Source organism: Paramisgurnus dabryanus, chromosome 3, assembly GCF_030506205.2.
Source record: "Paramisgurnus dabryanus chromosome 3, PD_genome_1.1, whole genome shotgun sequence".
In the NCBI taxonomy this organism is placed as follows: Eukaryota; Metazoa; Chordata; class Actinopteri; order Cypriniformes; family Cobitidae; genus Paramisgurnus; species Paramisgurnus dabryanus.
The window spans coordinates 52,678,836-52,702,610 of NC_133339.1; the positions used below are offsets into that span (position 1 = coordinate 52,678,836).

General features: G+C 37.1%; 1 protein-coding gene across 1 annotated transcript; it reads left to right on the forward strand.

Annotated features, from left to right (window-relative positions):
- The first annotated feature begins 409 nt into the window (after positions 1–409).
- Positions 410–22,456, forward strand: fscn2a (fascin actin-bundling protein 2a, retinal). The gene is made up of 5 exons (XM_065249973.2): positions 410–1,393; positions 15,887–16,043; positions 20,732–20,853; positions 20,939–21,106; positions 21,446–22,456. Exons 1-5 carry the CDS (start codon positions 574–576, stop codon positions 21,649–21,651), a joined length of 1,473 nt encoding a protein of 490 aa, XP_065106045.1. The 5' UTR covers positions 410–573; the 3' UTR covers positions 21,652–22,456.
- Positions 22,457–23,775: the final 1,319 nt, after the last annotated feature.

Genomic DNA, 23,775 nt, shown 5'->3' on the forward strand with positions numbered 1-23,775 from the left:
TTGCCATCTTTGTCTTTTCTGCTAGAGGTTAAAGAAAAAAGATTTGACTGGGAAATTAGGAAGATCAAATAACAAACGTTTGCTCACTAGAATCTTTAACACTGCACATAAAGGTCTCCAAATATACATATTTTTGATCGTATGCAAAAAAACATCAGTGAATATTAGTAATAACAAGAACTGTCCTTCAAAATGTTGAAACAAACAAATGGAGCAAGAGAAGGGATGAGTGATACAAATGTTGGAGTGGAGCGGTTGGGTTGAGAGAGAGAGAGCAGGAGAAATCTGTTGACGATGAAGAGGAGGGACTTGCCTGTGACATCAGCAGTTTGTTGGATTGCGTCTTGCTGAGTTTAACCTAGGCTGACTAAAAACTGGCAAGCAGTCACTTGTGTGAATTCATGCACAGGTGACCTGGGGCTGATGCTTTAATGCCAAAATAAACAGCAACGTCAAACTCCAGTTGAGTAACAGCTGAAAAGGAAAAAGACAAACTGTCAACTTTTAATAACTGTCAAGAAGGGTTAATAACTTTTTTATTCTGTAACACTAGTGGTCTGCGTGAAGCACAAAATGTCTACGAATCGAATGAACGCACCTCTGAAGCTCCAGTTTGGACTCATCAATTATGAAAATCGTTACCTCACTGCAGAGGCTTTTGGGTTCACTATAAATGCATCTGGAACAGGCATGAAGAAGAAACAGATCTGGACCTTAGAGCAAAACCAGGAGAACCAGGTGGTTTTCTTGCGCAGTCACCTCGGACGTTACCTGGCCACAGATAAAGATGGCAAGGTAAGCTGTGAGACAGAAGTGCCGGACGCAGCGTGCCGTTTCTTGATTGTGCCCCAGTCGGATGGACGTTGGGCTTTGCAGTCGGAGCCGCAACAACGTTATTTCGGAGGCTCCGCAGAATACTTGTCCTGTTTTGCTCAGACCATTGGGGAGGCTGAGCAGTGGACCGTCCATCTCGCTCTTCACCCGCAGGCCAGCATGCTAAGTGTACCCCGCAAACGTTACGCTCATCTGTCCACCGTCGCTAACGAGGTCTGCATGGAAAGAAACATCCCCTGGGGTGTGGACTCTCTCATCACCCTGGTCTACCTGGATGGAAAGTATAGCATGAAGACCTGCGACAGCCGCTTTCTCCGCAATGACGGTAAGCTGGTGATAGAGAACGAACCCGACACTAATTTCACCCTGGAGCTCAAGTCTGGCAAGCTTGCGTTTAAGGACAGGGAGGGCAAGTATCTAACACCGATGGGGCCCACAGGAACCCTGAGATCTGGCCGATGTTCAACGCCATGGAAAGATGAGCTGTTTGATCTGGAAGAGAGTCACCCGCAAGTCGTTTTCCAGGCAGCAAACAAAAGATACGTGTCCATTCGGCAAGGTAATCCAACCCTCTGCATGCATTTAGATTATTTATCTACACCAATTAGTACGTTTCAGTAACAAGACAGTAGTGTGTTCTGGAGTTTATGTGCATTTATAATGTTTTGGTTATTACATTTTGAAAACTCTAAAAAAAATCAAGTAAAAGGTTGGTGTTAGACTGTTAGCAGCTTATGTTTTGTTAAACTCTTTTTAAATCAAACTGGTACAAGCCATAAGACCTTGAAACGTAACAGGACTAGACATGTATTATTTAGTTGATTCTCGTGCTGTTGGCCAAGGAAAAAGATACAAGTTGGTAAAAGGCATAAAGACTGAAAAAGCAAAGATTTGCATCTGGTTATGGGTGCATGGTGTTTCAGCAACAACATTACAGCTTTTGTGAGATACAAATGAATCTAAAAAGAAACAGGATCATATAAACAAGAAAATATATACATCAGGGTCTGGTGGAAATCTTTGTTCATATATATGCTGTATGAGTGTAGACTGGTGCAATACAGCTTTCAGCTCCACTGGACGCACACAAACAGAACTGTCTGCAACTTCTTGTGCGTCTTGCTGCCGTTTGTTACCCATGTACCTGTTGTTTTTAAACTTTTGCAGTTGCTTCATTAAATATTCCAGCTTTCGTCAAATCCATCAGCTGAAGGAGCCGATCAGTCATGTGAATTTAATGTTTGCTACGTCAGAATTTATTCGACATATGCGTTTCCATCCCAAACTATTTGCATTAACTCTATTTTGCACAAATTAAAACCACCTCAAGCAAGAATACAAACTTTTTTGCAAATTAATGAAATTTTATCACTTGCAATACCTCAAAATGCGAATGAAAGCAGGGGGATTAAAACATAGCTACTGTTAAAGTGCAAGTAGACTGAGCAACATATTGATTAGCAACATGTATTTACTATAGGACTAGAGTTGGATTTAGGGTTAGTTGCATGTAATTATGAATAATCCACTGTTATTACTTTGATAATTACATGTAAAAAGTTTATTAAGCTTACTTTAACTTTGTACTTGTGTATTTGTAAAGGTTACAAAAATCTTAAGTACTGATAACTTAGTTTGTTGAACAAACTTCATAATTAGAGATGTAAGTTAATTGTGTAATAGGGTCTCTTAAAAACTTGAATACTTACATTTGTTTAATTCAGTGCTCATTACTTAAATTTGTCACTTGGTTGGAATTTTTTTATGTCATGATTGTCAATCATTGAATAAACATTTCCACAAAAATGCAAATAAAAATGTATAATCATTAGGTGCTAATGCACTGATGACATGCACATATTATTGTGAAGAGGCCAGATTTACTAAACGGGGCAAAATAGCATGAGAGCTCCCAGATGGGAGTAGTAATTTCCATAATGACCAACCCAATCTACTGAGAGCAGCGCAAATTAGGGTTGCAAACAGAGCTGATGAGGTGCGGGTGATCTACTAATGCGCTTGAGTTCAGCACCATGGACATCCCAGCTAACAAGACCATAGTACACTGAAAAGAACTGGAGGACAAAAAAAGGTTTACAATAAGTTTTAAAACACCTGTTATTGTGTGACTTAACTTAGACCTAGTGACTCCTATTTTATTTCCTCCAGCAAATAAAAAAATAACATGGCTTTGAAAACAATATTTTTTTTAAATAATATGTTCCTCTGGGATTCTAAATAAACTGCTACGTGTATCCTCTGCTTGTAACTACGGGCTCTCTAATGGCTCTCCTATCAGCTACAAATGCCAGTAATATCACATGAGCGAACATAAGTAAATTGTGTTGCGTGAATCATTTGAATAATCTCCTCCCATAAATTTTTTCATCTGAAAGGGAAACTCCTAAAAAATATGCAAAAAGATTAATCACAAAAATGACTAGACCACACCATTTCAGCGCTAATTAAAATGGTGCAAGCTGTTAGTAAATCTGGCCCAAGATTTGCTGAACTGTAAAGAACTTCTGAACTTCAAAGTAAATTTGCTGAACTTCAAAGTAAAGAATGAAACTAAAGGGTGACATCAAAAAAACTAAATTTTTACAAAAACAAAATCAATATTAACAGATTTAACCTCCACAAATTTACTAAAAAAATCTATATTAACAGATTAAACCTCCACAAACATTAAAAATTATTTAAGTGCCCATCAGTTCTTATTGATTGACCAAACAATAATAATCCAAATATTCAGGTGCAAGGGTAATTCTCACAGTACTTTGTACGTTGACCAAAGCACAAGTGCAGCTTCCACTCACGACGCGCTCAAGGTTCAAAGTAGTTTAACTTAGGGCTGCCCGATAAATAGCATGGGATTGTCACGGTCACTCGTCAGTAAAGCTGGTTCCTTGATTAGTAGTAAATCAACATCAGCTGCTTTCAGATGGAGCGGCATTTACTACACAGAGCCGTAGTTTACTGATAAGCAGGGAAATATTTCATTCATAATCACGGATGATTCGTCTGCTTGTCAGTGAACTACAGCTCTGTGTAGTAAATGGCACTCCATCTGAAAGCAGCTGATGGCGATTTACTCTCAACAATCCGTAAACGTGTCTTTAAAGATTGCCAAATGTACCCAAAATGACATTTTTCCTGAGAGACTTTTGTTTTGACGTGGTGATCTGTTATGAGTACCCATGGAAACGGAGTGTTCGGTTGTGGAAGAACACAGTCGCTGTATAACCTTACCTTGGAACCTAACATTAGGAATGTGTGGTTTAAGCTCGCATGGGGAGTATTTGTTTCCTTTGTGTACCGCGGACTCATTTGTGAAGAAACCACAAGTCGATTTTGGATTTGGAGATAGACTGTGATTAAAAGCACCACTAATATTGGATCTGACAGGAATGACACAGCAGTATTATGTAAAACATTTAAGTATGTTACTACGTTTCACTATTGCTTTGTTAGAGATCGCTTGATATGTAATGATTGTAACATCCTTGTCTAAAAACGTATGTTTGACTCTTTTAATTTACTAAAAACATTGAATGATTAATAAAGGTGCCACACCTAACAATACAACTGCAATGTAACAATAGAAATATACAAAGTTAGTGATAAGGACTTACCAGCCGCGGTTTAGATTCTGATGTGCACTTAAGGTGTTGTATACAGTGTGTATCATCTCTAGCACCCATAATCTTTTCTGGCTCAAACGTATACGTGTTTGGCTGTGTAAGGGTTTTGTCTGTGTTCTGGTTTTGTTTATTATCAAGGTCTTTTATTTTGAAGTTTCCTGTTTCATGTCTTTTATTTTGAAATTGTCACGTCCATGTTTGTTCTCTGCTCCACTGATTCACTTCCTGTTTGTTTGTTCCATATAAAGCATGGTCATTTAGTTCACATCATTGCTAAGTTTTAAGTATTAGTTCCACACTAAATACTGAGCGTTTAAGCCATTGTTCTTATTTTGTTCCTGTTCTTGTTTCATGTTTCTGGATATTGTTCTTATTATTAGGGATCGGCCGATATGGATTTTTCAGTGCCGATGACGATACAGATTTTTGTTTTATGTAGTGTTGTTTTTGGCAGCCTGTTTTAATTTGAGTTTTAGTCTAGTCTTTGTGTCAAGCTGTTATTTTAGTTTTTATTAGTTTTAGTCACGTTCATACTCTTTTAGTCTAGTCAAGTTTTAGTTGACTAAAAGTCTGGGCATTTTAGTCTTATTTTAGTCAGACTTATCCATGACTATTTTTGTCTAGTTTTAGTCAACGAAAACTGATGACATTTTAGTCTAGTTTTAGTCAGTGAAATTGTATTTTAGTCTCTTTTAAGTAATGCAATTCTATTTAACCCATATAATATAATGACCTAGTAGCAGTATATAGACAAAACAATATTTTCTTTTAGCCAAACCCATTTCAAACAAAAGTTAAATTATTGTTACCTTATAGACTTTAGAATACATCTGGTGGTGGTTGAGGAGATTCCCCCATTCATATGTAAAGCGCTTTGAGCACTGGAAAAGCGCTATATAAAAATGTAACGAATGTAACGAATCTATTTCAGACATGGAAGATGCTTTGATTTGAATTTACAAGATATTTATTTTACTATCCTTTGAGTGAGTGACTTGACTGTTCGTAAGATTATACATACATTAAAGTCTACATAAATCAAAACAGAAGTAGTCTAAGTAAACACACACGCACACATGCACGTACGCACGTTTTTTTTGTAAGTAAATTAAAAGTCAGCTTTAAGAAAACAGCAGATGTCTATTAAGAAAAGCAAAAGTTGTTATATATGTTTATGTTCTCAATAGTACAGGTGTTTGATTGATTTAATACTCAAGTATTCAGCTAGTATGTTTTGTTCATTTAAATAATAAATAAGTGTAGTTATTAGCATATACAAAACAATGAATGTCTTTAGCATAGATATCTTTACAATGCTTTAAAACACAACGCAGCACAATGTCATTTAAATAACTGTTACATGATATAAATTTGTACATTGTTATACTATTTAAATCACACAGATGATTTGGTGGTGTCAGCAATCAAAGCGTTACATTTTAACATGCTTGTTGAACTGACCTGAAAGTAATGCATGGGATTTATTTTGGACTTTTCTTTTGCATTTGCTGTAAATGCTGCGTCTTCCCGGTCGGAATCGCCGCGCGGCTACAGCTTTCTCGTGTAGTGAAAGCATTTAGTGGAAATATGTTTATCTTAAACAGCGCATGCCATGAAGAGTCGTCTCCGTAAAAGGTAAAGAATTCTGGGTGCACGAGCCAGGGCGTGTGGACCAACTCTGCTTCACCTCTGTAACCGGCCCGGTTCTCCGTTTTCCGCACGTCTCGTACTGAAAAAGAACACTCGCGGTTGCCGCGTACACTGTTTGAAATACCCATTAATGTGCAAACGGAGAGGTACGATATCAAAGCATCGCGAGAGCAGACTGCTCCGCATGCTTTCTAGTCACTCTCGCGGTACTTTCATGTTTTGATTGATCTGCGCAGCACCAACAACACACGTGATCAGCTGCAGTCAGGTGACGTGGGTGCGGAGATGCTGGGATGGCCAAAAAGACGAAATAACGTTATAACATTTAGTCTCGTCTCATTTTGGTCAACCAAAATGAAGAGACATTTTAGCTTAGTTTTTATTTTGTAAACCACTTTTAGTCTCGTTTTTATTCGTCAACAATATTGCATTATACATTTTATTATAGTCATTGTCACATGACCAGCATTTTCGTTGCGTCTCGTTTTCGTCATGTGAAAAAGGTTTGTTGACGACTATATTTAGTCAAACTTTTCGTTGATGAAAGCAACACTAGTTTCATCAGCCTTAGCCGTTGACCGATACAAGCTGCCGATTTTCTTGAGCCGATATTTGGAGCCTATACTGCTTTTACTCACTCAATTTACATCACAAAAATAAAACAATGATAATGCCAAATTTAAAAAAAGTAACATCTATTGAACTTAAAAAAAACTATATTTAACAAACAGTAAAAACAGGTGAGGGTGCTGTGGAACCATGAACTGCACTTTCCACAATGACAAGGAACTATCAGAAAGGATATTGATTTCTAGCACTTTACTACTATAAATATATATAGGGGTGGTTTCCCTGACAGGAATTATCTTAAACTAGGACTAGAGCTTAGTTTAATTAGGAAATATAATCGGCTGGCCGATATATCGGTATATCACTAGTTATTATGACCTTTTGCCTGTTTCTGGATTTAAGCATGTTGGATTACCCATTTGGATTTGGTTGCTTGTTTGATATTAAAGGAATAGTCTACCCTTTTGCCATATTAAACTATGTTATTACCTCAACTTAGACAAATTAATACATATCTATCTTTTTTCAATGCGTGCACTGTACAGCGTGTTGTGAATGTGTTAGCATTTAGCCTAGACCCATTCATTCCTATGGTACCAAACAGGGAAGTTATACCAGTAAGTGTGGTGCCACAAAATAAAACTTTTTTTTTGGTACCATAGGAATGAATGGGGCTAGGCTAAATGCTAACACATTCACAACACGCTGTACAGTGCACGCATTGAAAAAAGATAGGTATGTATTAATTTGTCTAGGTTGAGATAATAACATAGTTTAATATGGCAAAAGGGTAGACTATTCCTTTAAATAAACTTCCAGCATTAGAATTCACTCTCTCGACTTCGCTCATTACAGAATAATAACTTAGCCCTTAACCTGATAAGGATCACTGTGCTGCACGATTTGGATAATTTTTCCCATTGCGGTTATAGATGCTAATATTGCGATGTGCGGTTGCGACTATAATAAATGGTTTCATGGGTCAACTTGATGGGTTTTAAGGAAAATCCACACACATTTTAGTGATAATGCTAAAATGTGTATTTGTAAAACTAGAAATGTTTTGGTATTGCCACGTGATGTAGCAACTGCTCAGTGTCAGTAATCCTAAATCCAAAATACCACCATACAACAGACGTAGAATTTTTTTTTAGCTACCAGATCACTGTCAATCTCCTCTGCATCCATCTTCGCTCTGGTATTTCCGCGCTGCGCACACACAAGTGACGACGCACGCCACACATTTGCATGCCACACGTGCACTGCCTTTTTTGTTCGTTTTTCTTTCTTTTTTTAAACCGCAAGGAAAATCATCAAACTGTTATCAGAAAGTTTGTGTTAACAAGTCCACACATTTATTTATTTAATATAATTGCAACATTTTGCTGTCATATAATCGCACACGCTGACATCGCGATTGCGATGCGATAAATTGTGCAGCACTACTTTGAAGCATTAAATCTTTAAAATATACGGTCATGCGGCACATTGTTTGAAAGCTTAGACTCTCAGGATTCCATTAAGCACACACATAATATTATTTATAGCAGTCATAAAACTGTAATCTAGTTGTTAGTTACCTGAACCGGGTGAACCCGGGCGGCGCCGATTTAGGATATTTACTTACCTTCAAAATCTTCCCTTTATACGCTTCTGTGAAATTGTCCAAAACAAATTGTTCAAAAATCCCAAAAGTCCAAGGAAATGGAATATCCAAGCCTTTTAATCCAAAACGATGTGTTCGCCTAACAATCTTGACGTTTCTGACCGAATTACGATATAAATATTGTATATAATTTGTTCACTCCCGGACATTCATTCGAATCTCACTTTTCATTCACAATTTATAATGATATATGCGGATGTCATGTTTATTGTGCAACGTCTGAGGAACATATACCCCCCCCCTTGTGGAATTTCAGCCGTTCCATAAGAGGCTACCCTGAATCCAGCGGAAGTTTGTTTCCTCCATCTACAACCAGTAGTCTTACAGATAAGTTGTATTTCCTAAATCAAGATGGTCGTCCCATTGAGGAATATGTCCAGGATTTTAGTTATCATGTGAACTGGGATGACACCATGTTACAATTTTGTTTTACGTATGGTTTTGATCACCATCTCTATAAACAGGGCCTAAACCACTGTTCGATGTTGTGGAGTATATTGATTCTGTTTTGTGGACATGTTTTGTGAGTAAGTTAGAAGAGGATATCATCCCAAAGCCTGATCACATCAAGCTTGCCTAGCAGAGTGGCATTTGTGGCTAAACTTGTATGCAGGGCCGGAGTGGGACTCATTTTCAGCCCTGGAGTTTCATGCCTTAGACCGGCCCACTTTAGTTCATGACTGACTATATTAAAGTAATATCATTAAATCCTCGGTAACCTACATAAGTCTGCAATAGTGAACTGCAGCCTTACAATTCAATGTATTTTCAAATATATAATTTCCAATTCAGTGCAAATACAGTAGCCTAACAATTATGATATTTGCCATAACCATGCAGCCTTAAGGTATTTTAATATTTTTCAATTAAACTTATTCAAAAACTACTGAAAGGGAACAAATGTGTTTGTGTTTGTGCCTTTGGTGTGAGAGACTCGGGTTCGAATCCACTGTGACACACCATTGTCCGTGAGCAAGACACTTAGCTCCAGAGGCGTGCGACCTCTGACATATATAGCAATTGTAAGTCGCTTTGGATAAAAGCGTCAGCTAACTAAACAAATGTAAATGTATATTTCTATTTTGAAAAAATGCTGGGTTTTGAGATTACCTGTTTGGTGAAAAAAGTCATACTCAGAGGTTATTTTGGGGATTTCAAAAAAATTCAAAAGCTTCCCATACCCACATTCAGAGGTGTACATACAAAAGTTTGGTATCAATTTACAGGAAACCCTTTGAAATTACATAAAACACTGTTGACAGTGCTAAACATGGTTGTATATGTTTTTTTTCTCTAAAGTCTGTATTTGAAAGTCTATAACTCTGGCCCTGAGTGATCCCGAAACAGAAATTTTTGTTTGATTCCAGCACATGTCAGCTTTCAGAGGAAAAGGGAATTTTTTCTTTATCGTAATCTATGCAAAAGTTATTTTACTCCAACTGAAGGGAGGAATAATACCCTTTTTATATTCAATTTCTGCCTAAAAACATTTAAAGTGTTCCCATAACCACATACAGTGGAATAAATGCAATATCTTTACATCATTTTACAGAAACCCCTTTGAGGTTACATAGAATGCTGATGTTTGTGACAAATATTGTTATTTATGTTGTTTTTCATATGATGAACCACCAAATTTTCTTTTTTTGTGTGTTGTAAACACTGTCTTTGAAAGTGTATAACTCTGAGGGCTATTTCATAAAACTCGCTTGGAAAAGCGAGGATTAAAGTTACAAACTCGACTTGAATTAAGCTAACAAATGAGGCGAGGCTAAAGCGGTTTCAAAAAAGGTAAATGAAGTTTATGCAATCCAACTAATTTGATCCAGATTTCCCTAGTCAAGATAATTGCGCGTGCACGCTATTCTTGAGCAGCCCTAGAGGTCGAGCATAGATCAAATCGATCAAAGTTAAAGAGAAAGCGGTAATTTGTGATAAAAATGTTTGAAGAATTTACTAATGACTGAAAATTGTAATACTGCTGCAATAAACAAACCCATAAAATAGCTGGAAAGTCCTTATCGATTAAATCTTTTCATGCAACAACTAAATTAAAATCTATTGTCTTATTTTAAAACAATCAAATGAAAGCCTAAAACGACGTCAGAAATGACAGCCTAGTGGTCAGTGCTCTCAACAGCGCATTCAACGACCCGGGTTCAATCCCTGTCAATGCTCAAGTGGCTCTATTTTGCTTCTACTTTTCTGTATTTTTTATATATTTTACTTTTTAAATATAACACATATCTTAACTTTTAAAAGACAATACGTAGGTTACTAAGTAACCTATATAATAAATATTTAGCAGATGAATGATTTTAATACATTTAAAGGCGCAAAAGAGGATGTTTTTCGCCGACTGAGAATCCAAAAACGGTTACTGAGTTTTTTAAATGAGCGCATGCCTAAGAACAGCCCCCCTCCTTCACAGCTCATTTCTAGGGAACGCCTTCCAAAACTCGTGCACGAATATTTGAACACGAGTGTTTGTTTACCACTGGCATATGCTGTGTCACGTCAGTGGATTCATTATGTGAAATGATGATAATAAACAAATAAGACGTTAAAACGTTAGATCAGTCGACGCTACTCCCATTTCAACTAGCATGTAGCAGACTGGTCACTGCCTTACAACTACACTGCCCTACAAAGGCTAAGTGCAGTAACTACGCAAACACTGAAACTGAGAAAAATGCCCTTAAAGTTTTTTACACCAGGCAGTCAAACATGTTACTGCAATTTTAGCACACACGTTTCACTGAAATGGGAGAAAATTGAACAAGGAGACTTTGTCACAAGACACAACAGATCTCACAAAGCCCATTTCAACCCTTAACTCAATTTTGACCAAATGCGTAGTTACTGCGCTTTTGCTTTGTAGGGCAGTACAGTACAAGAACAACGTCAATATATCTGAATAACAGTACAACAATAATTATTCCCCAAAGAAAGAATAATCACTGTTACCTGTCGAGAAGAATTTTTCCGAACTGTGCGTCTGTCTTGACACCTCTCTGTTCCTTCATTGCTCTCCAGCGTTGAAATGTTTCTCCAATAACGACTCTGTTTACATTACGTTCTTCTGACAATTTTCTCCTATTCCCAGCGGCTTAAAAAAGTCTTTCTTTTGCGTCCTCCTTCGAGTTTTTCTCTACCGTGGTGCAAATTCGAGGAGGAAAGCAGGATCGACAATGAAAACAAACCGAAACTTAAGACGGAGTTTCATGCGCTATGCCAGAGGTCCCCAACCACCGGGTCGCAACCCAGTACCGGGTCGTGGACAAGTTGCCACCGGGTCGCAAGAACGTCCCGAAAAAAAGTTGTGTAATAGCCACGTAATAGCTTAATCAGATATTTTGTACTTTAAGAGCCGACTTCAAATAACATCGATCATTTCCACTGTTGTACAGAGTCGCGTTCTCTCTTTTTCTTGGTCTCTCTCTCTCTCTCTACCAGCGCATCAGTGATCACATTGCTGTCATAAGAGTTTTTAGCATACAGTACTTCTTAAACACAATCGATCAAAGAATTGCAGAGTTATAACTTTATGAATCATTTGCAAATGTACCTCGCAAATCATGTAAATACGCGGAGACGTTCAACTGTGTGACATGGACATCGCAAATGACTGAAAAGTAATTATTTTATTCTTTTTTAAAACAACTTCAGAATTATCCATCGATCGTAGCACCATGATCCAAATAAACTATTAGGCTAATAATATTTTAATGGCTATACTTTTAACGTAGGTTTGAAAGGAACCTAAATCATCATTAAAATCATATGGTAAACGCGAGTCTCCGTGCCTCTGCGCCCAGCCGCAATTCTTCTGGCATCTCTCCTCAATGACTGCATTTTTCTTCCGTTCTGTTACTTGAACTTGGGGCTCGAGCCCGACCAAGATTCGAGCTCTCTTCGAGAACTGCAAACCAAGTTCATTTACCATTAATTATTAAGACTAAATGGACAGGTAAACTAGTGAAACAATGAAATTAAAAAAATTATCCGCCAAAATATGGTTTTACACATCTATAGAAAATATACTATAAATAAAGCAATTATACATTTTCCTAATGCAAGGTTGTTATCTTTATTCTGTTTAAAACGTTATACATTTCAAAAAGAGAATTTTCAGCAACTCAGCGACCAAACTCCCCCCCCCATTCTCACCCCCCGGTCCGCGGATCTTTTTTAAAGCTGGAACCGGTCCGCGGTGTAAAAAAGGTTGGGGACCCCTGCGCTATGCGCATGCGTCGCCTGTGTTTAGTTACTGGAGCGTGCACGTCTCTCACAAGGGTCTTAATGGCAGTGATTGACAAGCCAGAGGGCCAATCGCTTATGAGATGACTGCATGAGCAATTGGCTGATGTTTTTAAGGCCCTATCTTGTGCACAGATTACGTATATTAATATTATTACTTTCAGTGCAGCTAATAAATGTCTTTTATCATTTAGTAAAGACAGTTTCAAGTAATATTGCAAAAATGTATAAAACAAACATCCTCTTTTGCACCTTTAACTTTAAACGTAACTAAAAAAACATTATTTTTTTATTTGGGGGTACATTTCAAAAGCAGCAACTTGAGTGGTCAAAAAAGTAACAGGTGAAAATAAAACATAAATATATTGTTCATAAGAAGTGTAGTTGATTTAAGCATAATCTTATGCTAGAAGTGTCGAATCTCATAATGTTAGCTGCCAAAGATGTTGACTGGCAGTGAGGAGAGCACTGGCATCTATCAGCAGCACAGCTTTACTCCTGCAGATGAACTGTTGTTCTTCAAAGAAAAAAATGGGGTCACTGAGAGTATGGTGGGTGAACAGCATCTGCATTTCTGAATTTACAGTAGTACAATGAATGATTGTGTAAAATGATATATGTTATACATACTCTTCAACAATCATTATTACTCAAAACATTTTTGATGGCAAATTATGTGTGCGTTATAGAGCCACAAGTCATCATGTAAAACCCTGGGAGTGTGAGAGATTTTAAACCACCGGCAGCTGTTTGCCAGTAACTCATGTAGATTTAAATGTATGTTATTTACTGGCAACAGTTTGTTCAAAGTTAAATGAACATTAAACATTAACAACTCTATGTTTTACAGAATAAAACTATAAAATAACAGCCTCATGCAAAGCATTTTAGGAACCAGAAATCCTGATCAACCTTTTTCTGTTGTTTCCTTCATATTTTGGTTCCCAGATTGCTTTGCATGAGGCTGTTATTTTATAGTTTTATTCTGTAAATAAAAAGACTTGTTAATAATTAATGTTCATTTAACTTTGAACAAACTGTTTCCAGTAAATAACATACATTTAAATCTACAGCACGTTACTTGCAAACAGCTGACAATAATTCTGTCATTTCTACAGAATTTTTTAACAGTGTAGTGTTAGGTGTTGATAGATAAACAGAGCTTCATGAATGATTTCAGGGTGAGGATCAGTTGAAGACAGGCCAGAGGTATAAGCACATTTATACTGTAAGTCTACAGTACAAGCCTACTTGTGTGGTGAACAATTATTGTCTGCAGGACACTAACAATCTTCTCTGGGATCACAGGCAAAAAAAAGAGTTTTAACTCATTACAACAAAATGCCAAGAGCATACCATCACATAATGATATTGTGTTTTCTTCAGACATGCAGATACCATATTAAATTTCAAGAAAAATTTAACAACTAAAGAAAGATACAAATACTGTAGATCTTTAAAATAATGTGCATTTTTATGTATAAAAAAATAAATGACTGTACTTGACTTTTGTGTTGTTTATATTTAAATTTAATCTCCTTTCTGTTTGACAGACAATCTGAATAAAAAATACATATATATTTCATCAATTCATTGCAATTATATGGATTTAAATACATCTTAAATTTAGATACAAATTTTACTGCTGTGGCTATTATTCTTATATTGGGTAGTTAAGATTATCATTTATATTTAACATTTAATAGGCCTATAACATATCATACTTATTAAACGCATGTCTATATTGTATTAATTATTATTGTAACAGAATTGATCAAATTTAATATAAGTTGATTTTCTTTAATTGTTAGATTAATAGTGGTTAATAAAGTCAAATAAAATGTCAAAGAGTCAGCTGTAATATCATTGCATTTACAGTTCAGTGTTAGTGGAAGTCTAGTTAAACAACAACTGAGGCTTAGACTGACAGTTAGCCTGCCCCGGACCAGGCTAGTTTGCAAGCATAAGTTTCCATAGTAACGGGGTTGAACTAGTTCAAGTTTGTTTTATGAAACGAAATCCACCGGCAATAAGCCAGACTTAACAAAATAAGCCTGGCTTCTAGTTTTATGAAATAGCCCTCTAGTTCTGTGTGCTTTAGCAGACTGCAGACATTTCTGGTTGTTAGCAGCAGCAGACAGTAAACACCCAAAAAAAGAATGAACTCTTTAAAATGTTGACTTCAAAAGTTATTCTTATTTTACTGAAGGGTGTGAAAATACATTTTTCATATAAAAATACTTTTTTTGTTTTGCACATATAAATAGCAAAATATGAAATTTGCGAATATTAAATGATATAAACAATTTGGGGGGGGGGGTTGATAGTGTAAATTAAGAGTAATGCATATCTACAGAAAGTAGAGATTCTAAGCTTTCAAACAGTATCTCATATGTGGTACTGGGTCCATGACAGACCATTAAAAATTAAAGGAATATTTTATATGAAGTAATAATAAGTAATTTTGAACCCGGTACAGGGTCAGTAGAGTTATCTAGACACATAGCAAGCGCACTCAAAATAGACGCGTCTGAAACAAAGCTTGTGTTCACGGGCAAGCGCTTTTAAAAGCAGAAAAAAATGCTTGTCCTGCGTTTTCCATGCGTTTTAGATGTTAATGGACCCTTATGCAAGAATTCTTCCAATAAGGCTAACTCTTTTGAAAATCAAATGTTCAGATGTTTACATTGTTATGAATACAAAAACATATAATTTTATATAAATGAAATTAGTAAAGCAATGAAGCACCCTTAGAACAGCTGAAGTCTATAGTATTTACAAAACTGGCACATGCTCCCCCAAAAGTGTCCCGACTGGTTTCATTAATAAAGTTCTGCTTTATTTTTATTTCTGCTTTTTCAGCTCTTCATATTATAAATCTTTGGCCAAATAGTAATCAAAGAGTGGTTCATGTTGTTGCAAAATATATAGATTCCATAATACATGGCAACTTTCGAAACATAAAGGTATAGTTACAACGTCCCAAATAATCTATGTTTATAGAAGTCATGCCAATTTCCAAATATACAGTATATGCATTACAGTCTTTGACAGATGAAGGTTGGGGATAACAAAAAGCAAAAAAAAAAAACAAGAAAGAAAACAAGAGAAACACAAGGGCTTACATAGACAAAACTAATGAGGTTAAAAGAGACAGGTGCAAACAATGAGTACCATCTAAATGTTTGCTTTGTTGTTTTGTAAGGGAAACTAGATATCAGCCATTGGTAAAAATTACAATGAGACATGTCTGTTTTTGCAGGTGTCAATGTGTCGGCCAATCAGGATGATGAGACAGACATGGAGATTTTTCAGATGGAGATTGACAAAAACACTAAGAAGTGCACGTTCAGAACCAACGGTGGAAATTACTGGACACTCGTAGCACACTGTGGCATTATGGCCACAGCTACAGAAACGTAAAGAGCTCTCATTCACATTCACAGATTTTATAATAATAAAAACATACAGTTGGGTCCAAAAGTCCAAGACCATATTGAAAATCTTTGGAAACCATCACATTTATTCTGCACTATTTGTAGGCCACTAAACAAATAGTGTGATGAATGACCCAGACAGAAAGATGATGTGAGTAAAAACAATTACAGGTAAGCGTAATAATGCAGAGAAACACTGGATTGTAGTAGAATTGCAGGTATTGAAATTTAATTTGAAGATATAAAACAGTCCACGGTAGCTTAAGGTTAATCTGTGTTTCTTTAACATATTGTTGAAGCACACATACACAAGGAAACCCCAGGAACAACAGAGACAACTGAAGAAGAGATTATCTGACAGGATAATGACTTGAAATATCTGGACACAGAGATTCACACTGGAGAACAAGTAATGGCAAGCTCACACTACACTGGAAAACATCTCAGTTACATATGTTACCATGGTTCCATGATGAAGGGTATGGGATGTGCTCTTAAGAGCCAGTCTGGTCTTAAAATTTCAATAACATTGCGGAAATGGTATTTGCATATCAGTTTTCTCCCTATACTTGCGTGTATAAAAGGAGACAGCAAAGACCAGTCATACGCTTGTGTCTGACGAGCTTGATACGGCTCAGGGCAGAAAGTGGGGATGTCATTCAGCATTCAGAAAGGCGGGTATTACCACGGTTCCCTGATCAAGGAACGAGACATTCTGTCAATGACAACAGTATGGGGTACCTACCTGAAAACGCCACAACACTGCTCCCTGTCCTGACAATAATGGCAATACGTGCCTTGCTGACTGCTGAATGATATCATAACCTTCCAGTAAGATGTAAGGGGATCCTCATCCTAGAAGGAGAAAAAAAACCTTACCAGTAACACCAGCAGATAATATCGGCTTAGCCACAGTGTACTGAAGCCTACTGGGAAGTGCCGGAAAAATATATGAAAATGACAGAAAAAGGCACTACAGAGGCCATACCTCACCCACTGGTCAAGATTGAATGGAGATAGACAATGGTCTCACCATCTGGGGATAACACATGTCAAAACATGTGTCTCACAGCTGGGAGAAAAACACTATAGCTGGAATACCACTGGGAATAACACAGTCTCACCCCATGTCGTCAATATTTGACGACACTTGACCATTCGTCAATATGTGACGCGGAGGGTATACCTTTCGCGTCATTTTTTGACGAACTGGGGACTTCAATACTATTACGTCCGTTGCATTCTCTTCTCCTATTTTCTTACCATTTTCGCGTCGGTTTAGGGTTAGATTACGCGAAATTAAACAGTGTACGCGAAATTAAACAGTGTACGCGAAATTAAACAGTTGTCACCTGGCGTTGGGGTTAGAGTTAGGTTTGGGTAGGGATGTCATTATGTAAATCTAACCCTAAACCGACGCGAAATTGGTAAGAAAATAGGAGAAGAGAATGCAACGGACGTAATAGTATTGAAGTCCCCAGTTCGTCAAAAAATGACGCGAAAGGTATACCCTCCGCGTCACATATTGACGAATGGTCAAGTGTCGTCAAATATTGACGACATGGGGTGAGACTGGGTTGCTGGGAACAATGTCCAAACTGGGATTCGTCACAGTACATGGTATAGTACAGATGAAAAACTCCTCTACTCAGTTTCCCTCAGAAAGCCAATGATGGAAGAGGTACCAACCTGCTCGTGTGAGAAGGGAATGTTGGTAAGGAACCCGACTCACTCATAAAAGGGAAGAGGATATTATGGCAAGACACGTGGCCAGTCGCCCCGGCTGAAAATTATTTTCGTGGAGAACTCAGGCTGATACTGGCTCACAATAACACACATTGGCATGGTTCCCCAGACAGGGATTAGTTTAAGCCAGGACTAGGCCTTAGTTTAATTAACTAGTTTTAACAAACATGCCTTACTAAAAACATTACTGGTGTGAATTTTGAGGCAAAACAAAAAGCACTGGTGTATTTTATCTTGGCGTGGTCAGACAGATGGTTAAGCTGATCGATTAACTTTACCAGCGGGATTTGAGCAGAACGTAACCGATTGGTAAGTTAAGGATACTAAAACATAAAACCATGTCTGTATTTGTGATCGTAGAAACGACAAACAACAAGTGCTACTCTAGCAAATGTTTAAACCAGTATGAGGTCAAACTGCACGGGTGTGTTGAACGAGCCGTTTTAGGTAGGGGTGGATAAGGCTTTACTATAAAGCTTGACTCCTTTAAGATGTTATTTAAGACTTTTTTGTTCTTGTTCTTTTTTGAGTATTTGAATTCTTCTTAAGTTTTTTCTTTAAAGAGCACCTATTGTCCGATTCACAATTGTAAATTTCCTTTGGTGTGTAAGTCTGTATTAGTACATGTTAACGATATGCAAACGAAACAAACAGTACTGAGTTCAAAAGGAGTCGTCAGCCCCAGTTTAAAAACGAGAATTGCCGACAGAGGAAGAATCCAACACGTCCACAAGGAATAATCCACAAGACAGAGAAAACAGAGAAGGCCAAAAACTACCGGGAGAGAGAGCAGGAGCCGAGGGTATTCACAAATCTCAGCCGAGTCCTTGAGGCGAAACACATAACATTAACACGATCAAAGACCAACAAGAGTCAGGCACGACATGGCAGCGATCTCCCGGCTGAAACACAACGAACGCACACAGAACACAGCACACCCGGACCTAAAATAGAGGGGAACAAACACGCAACAGCTGTAGAAAACAATCAGGGATAATGAGAAGGGAGGAGACAGATAGTGCACACATGGGCCACAAAAGGTAAACAAACAAAAAGTGCAGCCGATCACATCGAGGTCCTGCCATATACTCCATGCTACTGACAGGAAGACGGATCACGTTTGATCTTTTATTCCTTAGGCATGTATTAAATGCAAATATTTTAGATTTCAAATCACAGACACAAAGGTTTTTTTTTTACTTTATTCATAGAGTTTTATTTTCCGATAAGTTGAATTGTCAGTTACAAAACTTCCGTTTCAAATTAGTTGTAGTGCACATCCCTATTCTGGAATACTTGAACACAGAGATTAACACTGAAGAACAGGTAAGTAGTCTGAGGATTGGATGAAACCAGACAGGGACAAGTGTTACAAGTAACGTGCATTACGTAATAATGAGTTATGAGTTAAGTAACACATTACTTTTTAAATGTAAATAATATTTGAGTTACTTTTTCAAAAGATTAAAGCAAGTTACTTTTTTAGTTTAATTAATTAGATGAAAAAAAAATATTTACTGAATGAAACTAAACATAGTCACATTATGCACTCTATGTGTACACGCCTGTGTGGGAACAGTTTGAGTCAGAAACTGAGATGGCTTGTCAGAGTTTGACATTTTTGTGATGAAATATGCAATTTATGAATGCAGAACTTTTCAGTCATAAAAAACACCTGCAAGGCCTGAAAGAGATCAAGCCTCAGCCAAGAAAAAGTAACACAAAAGTAACTAAAAAGTAACATAAGCATTACTTTCCATGAAAAGTAACTAAGTAACGCAATTTGTTACTTTATTTTGGAAGTAACTTAATATTGTAATGCATGACTTTAAAAAGTAACTTTCCCCAACACTGACAGGGACTGTAAGTGTGTGTGTGCAGTTTTCTTCTAGCGCTTATGATTTGGATGGCTGAGGAGTGTCAGCAGGCTAGTGTTGTGATCTGAGGAGTGAGATGCTTACGTGACTGAGAGAGAGCCTGGCGTGACTGTGACTAATCTAAGCAAATGTTAATTCATTTGAAAATAGGATCAAATGTCATTGTTTTTACTAAAGCACACAAGACTTGGACATAAACACCTCAAGAGCATGCTGTCATTAAAAGAAAATCGGGAAAAACTAAAACTAAACTATTTTGAAATGTATATTTTTTCGTTTAACATTTTTTATAAATGTAATCATAAAATAAAATGTATAATAGAATGCAAACTACAGAAACAAAGGCTGTTTATGACTTTTTTGACCCCACTGTATGTTACTTTAATTTTTTTCTCTCCAAATGAAAATGTGTTATTATCAACATGATCTCACAAAGTTCCGTGGGATAGTCACGGAATTTTTTGCTCATTTTTCCGTGGCATTCTCACGGATCTCCGCATATTTCCGTGGCCCTGCCACGGACTTTCTTTTCCGTGGCATTCTCACGGATTGGTTACTCAACTGCTTTTTCCTATTTTCAAACCATTGTCGCTTCGGTTTAGGGTTAGATTTGGTGTTTGCATTAGTTTGTCACTTTAAGTATTGGTTTATACTATTTTTTCTGATTTATTCTTTTATATTTTCTAAACTTTAATCAATTGTTGCCTGGTGTTGGGGTTAGAGTTGGGTTTGGGTAGGGATGTCATTTTATGTAAATCTAACCCTAAACCGAAGCGACAATGGTAAGAAAATAGGAAAAACAGTTGAGTTACCAATCCGTGAGAATGCCACGGAAAGGAAAGTCCGTGGCAGGGTCACGGAAATATGCGGAGATCCGTGAGAATGCCACGGAAAAATGAGCAAAAAATTCTGTGACTATGCCACGGAAATTCGTGAGATCAGGTGGGTTATTATATTTAACAAATTATTTATAACTGATAAATGATCAAATACTGTGTGTGTGTGTGTGTGTGTGTGTGTGTGTGTGTGCGCGCTCATTACTTTTAGGGAGGAAAACACCATGTTTGACATTGAATGGCTGGGCAGGCGCATTGCTTTTAGGGCAAGCAATGGAAAATATGTTTCCACTAAGAAAAATGGACACCTTGCTGCTATTAGTGATTCTGTGGGTGAGTCCAAGAGATTAACTTAGTTTTTTGTCCTTCTGTATTAAATTTTACAAGTGAATCTGATAAATAACTAATTTTTTCACAGGGGAGGATGAGCAGTTTGTGCTAAAGTTGATTAATCGACCTATCCTGGTCCTGCGTGGAGAGAATGGCTTTGTGTGTCACCACAGGACCTCTAATGCACTGGACGCCAACCGCTCTGTCTATGACATCTTCTCATTGCTGTTCAATGATGGTGCATACCAAATAAAAAGTAGGTTTTTACTGTCTAGATGTGTCGGAGTGTGCATGGTCTCATTTTGAGCTACAGGCAAAAGAAGTAAAAAATGTTGTTTTAGGTCGAGTTTGAGGTTTTCATAAAAATAAGAACATTAAAGTGACTCGACCAAGTCTTGTGCAGCACTGCTCCTGACTAATAGATGATGTAAAAATAACAATATCTGATTTGAAAATGTGTTCATTGCGACTCTGTTTGCCAGGAGGGATCACAATTTTTGGTTATGGTTCCTATTCTTTCACTACATTATTTCATATGAATAGCTTTAATAAAAATAAGTGCGTCCAGATATTTGAATCATTTTCTTTCTCACAGGTGGAAATGGAAAGTTTTGGTATGTCTCCAGTAGTGGTTTGGTTTGCACAGATGGGGACAAGCCTGAGGATTTCTTATTTGAATTTCTGGTGCATGGACGTGTCGGTATCAAGGCTCAAAATGGCAAGTACCTGCGTGGAGACCAGGGAGGCACACTGATCGCTAATGGAGTCAATGTGGATAACTTTTCCCTGTGGGAACACTGAGGCTCATAGTATCACAGGCACAAAGATACAGAAAACAACAGAGTTTACATGCTGTCCCCTACTGACAATATTGTTTGTTTGTTAAAATAAATGGTTGTATGTTCCTCACACTTTATACATTTATCTCAACAATTGATTCACTAGTAAATACAAACTTACCATTATGTACTTCTTAAAATAACAGTTGCCTCTGTTTGGTTACTAAGGGTTGTAATACTGAAATAATAATTATTATCATTATTGTAAATAGTTAAACAGTGTATTCACTTAATATATGTATATTACAATGGTGTAATATTTAGCCAAGATATACTAATTAATAAAAAAAAACTACTGACAGCAACCCACAAAATAAAATGCTGTGTCATAAGGGAAATACAATAAACAAAAACACTAATGAGAAATGAAAAAAATATTTTACTAAACATTTTGTATCTACAAAGAATTACAGTGGTTACTTAAACACATTCATACAGATGAGATGACTTGTTCTGTAATCCTCATAAAACAAATCTTAAATTTTGATATTTATTTTTTTGTTATTTTAATCCATAAACTCACAAATGTGCAATCAGTTTGCAAATATTCAGCTGTGACTGAGTAAAAGTATGCAAATCTGTGATAAATCTCTGGAGGTGGTTTCACAGACAAGGCTTAACTAAAGCCAGGACTAGGCCTTAGTTAAATTAAGATGTTTAAGCATCTGTTTTAAACATGCCTTAGAAAAAGTACTGGTGTGTATTTTTAGACTAATCAATGGCACTGGCTTATTTTAAGATCTGTCAGTCTAAGTTATTTTCAGTTAAGGCAGCTCAAACCTGTGTCTTAGGTTAATGTTCCTGTGAGTTTACTTCATATATCTATTCAATGTGAATATACTGATTGGAATTTCATGCATTTTTTATATGTATTTCTTATTTATAATCATGTGATTTAAATTAATGACTGCAATCAATAAATGGGCCAGATTTAAAATGAATGTAACTTTGTAAAACTGTCTTGATTTCTGTCAGAAGGTTAAAGTTGTTAACACTGTAAACACTGCAAAAAAATCTGTACAATTTATATGAACTAACTGGCAAAAAAGTTGCCAATAAAGTCAGGTGAAAATGTTGGTAAATTCTAGCCTGGTAGAACCATCCTCTGCTATTTTGCTTCGCTTCATAGACAGAGTCTGGCTGGGCATAATTGACAATCGTTTTCCTTCTCGTGGGAGGGGCTTGTCTGAAGTTTAAAATCATTGGTCTAAACGTAAGCCAATCACATAACGTTTGGATATGATGTGCGTTATGCGCCAGCTCAGCCGCATCAAATTTCTGCTGTAAAACACACGCATGATGTGAAAACAAACCCATCGAGCGAAATACTGAAGTTAACATGGCTATGAACGACTTATGCAGATTATGTAAAGTAAATCGGGCCAGAGCTAGTTGAACACTATCCTTACGGTGTCTTTCCACTCACGTCTAAGTGGAGGAACGCCCCTCTCTCCTCTCAAACTCTTCCACCAGACGGCCATAACCATATGTAAATTAAATCTTCCTACCTTTTTTTCTGGTTAATCAGGAACGTCACCAAAGAATGTTTGCCCACGCGTCCTCCACCATTAACTGTGAACAATGAAATTCCCTTCCATGATTTCTCGAATGTTGTGCACGTCAAGCTGTGCTGCACACAGTTTCTTGCTGACGATCGATAATAGTTGATAAATTAAACTTTTCCCAAAACCTGTCGGGAGTAGGGCAACAACATAATCTCCATTCAAAATGTTTAACACTTTTCTTGTTCGGGATTAAGTTGGCAAGTGCCGGTTCTCCACAACAGAGCAAATATCTTTCTGTGCCTCCATGTCCACTACAAACTACAACCGTACATTCGGCGCTTAGCGTCTACGTCACGGCTCTCAGCCCGCCCTCTGTTCATTGATTCGCCGGTTGTTTTGAGACTTGAGGAAAACGGTTTGAATGGGAGGTATCTCAGACTGAGTACAGAAGCGTAATGAAATTTAGCGGAAGTACAAAGTCTGACGTAGTCAGGCTAGGTAAATTCTCCCAGATCTCCTAAACACAAAATAACACACAAGTTTTTAAACGTGGCAAATTAGCGCGGGAGCACAATTCCAAA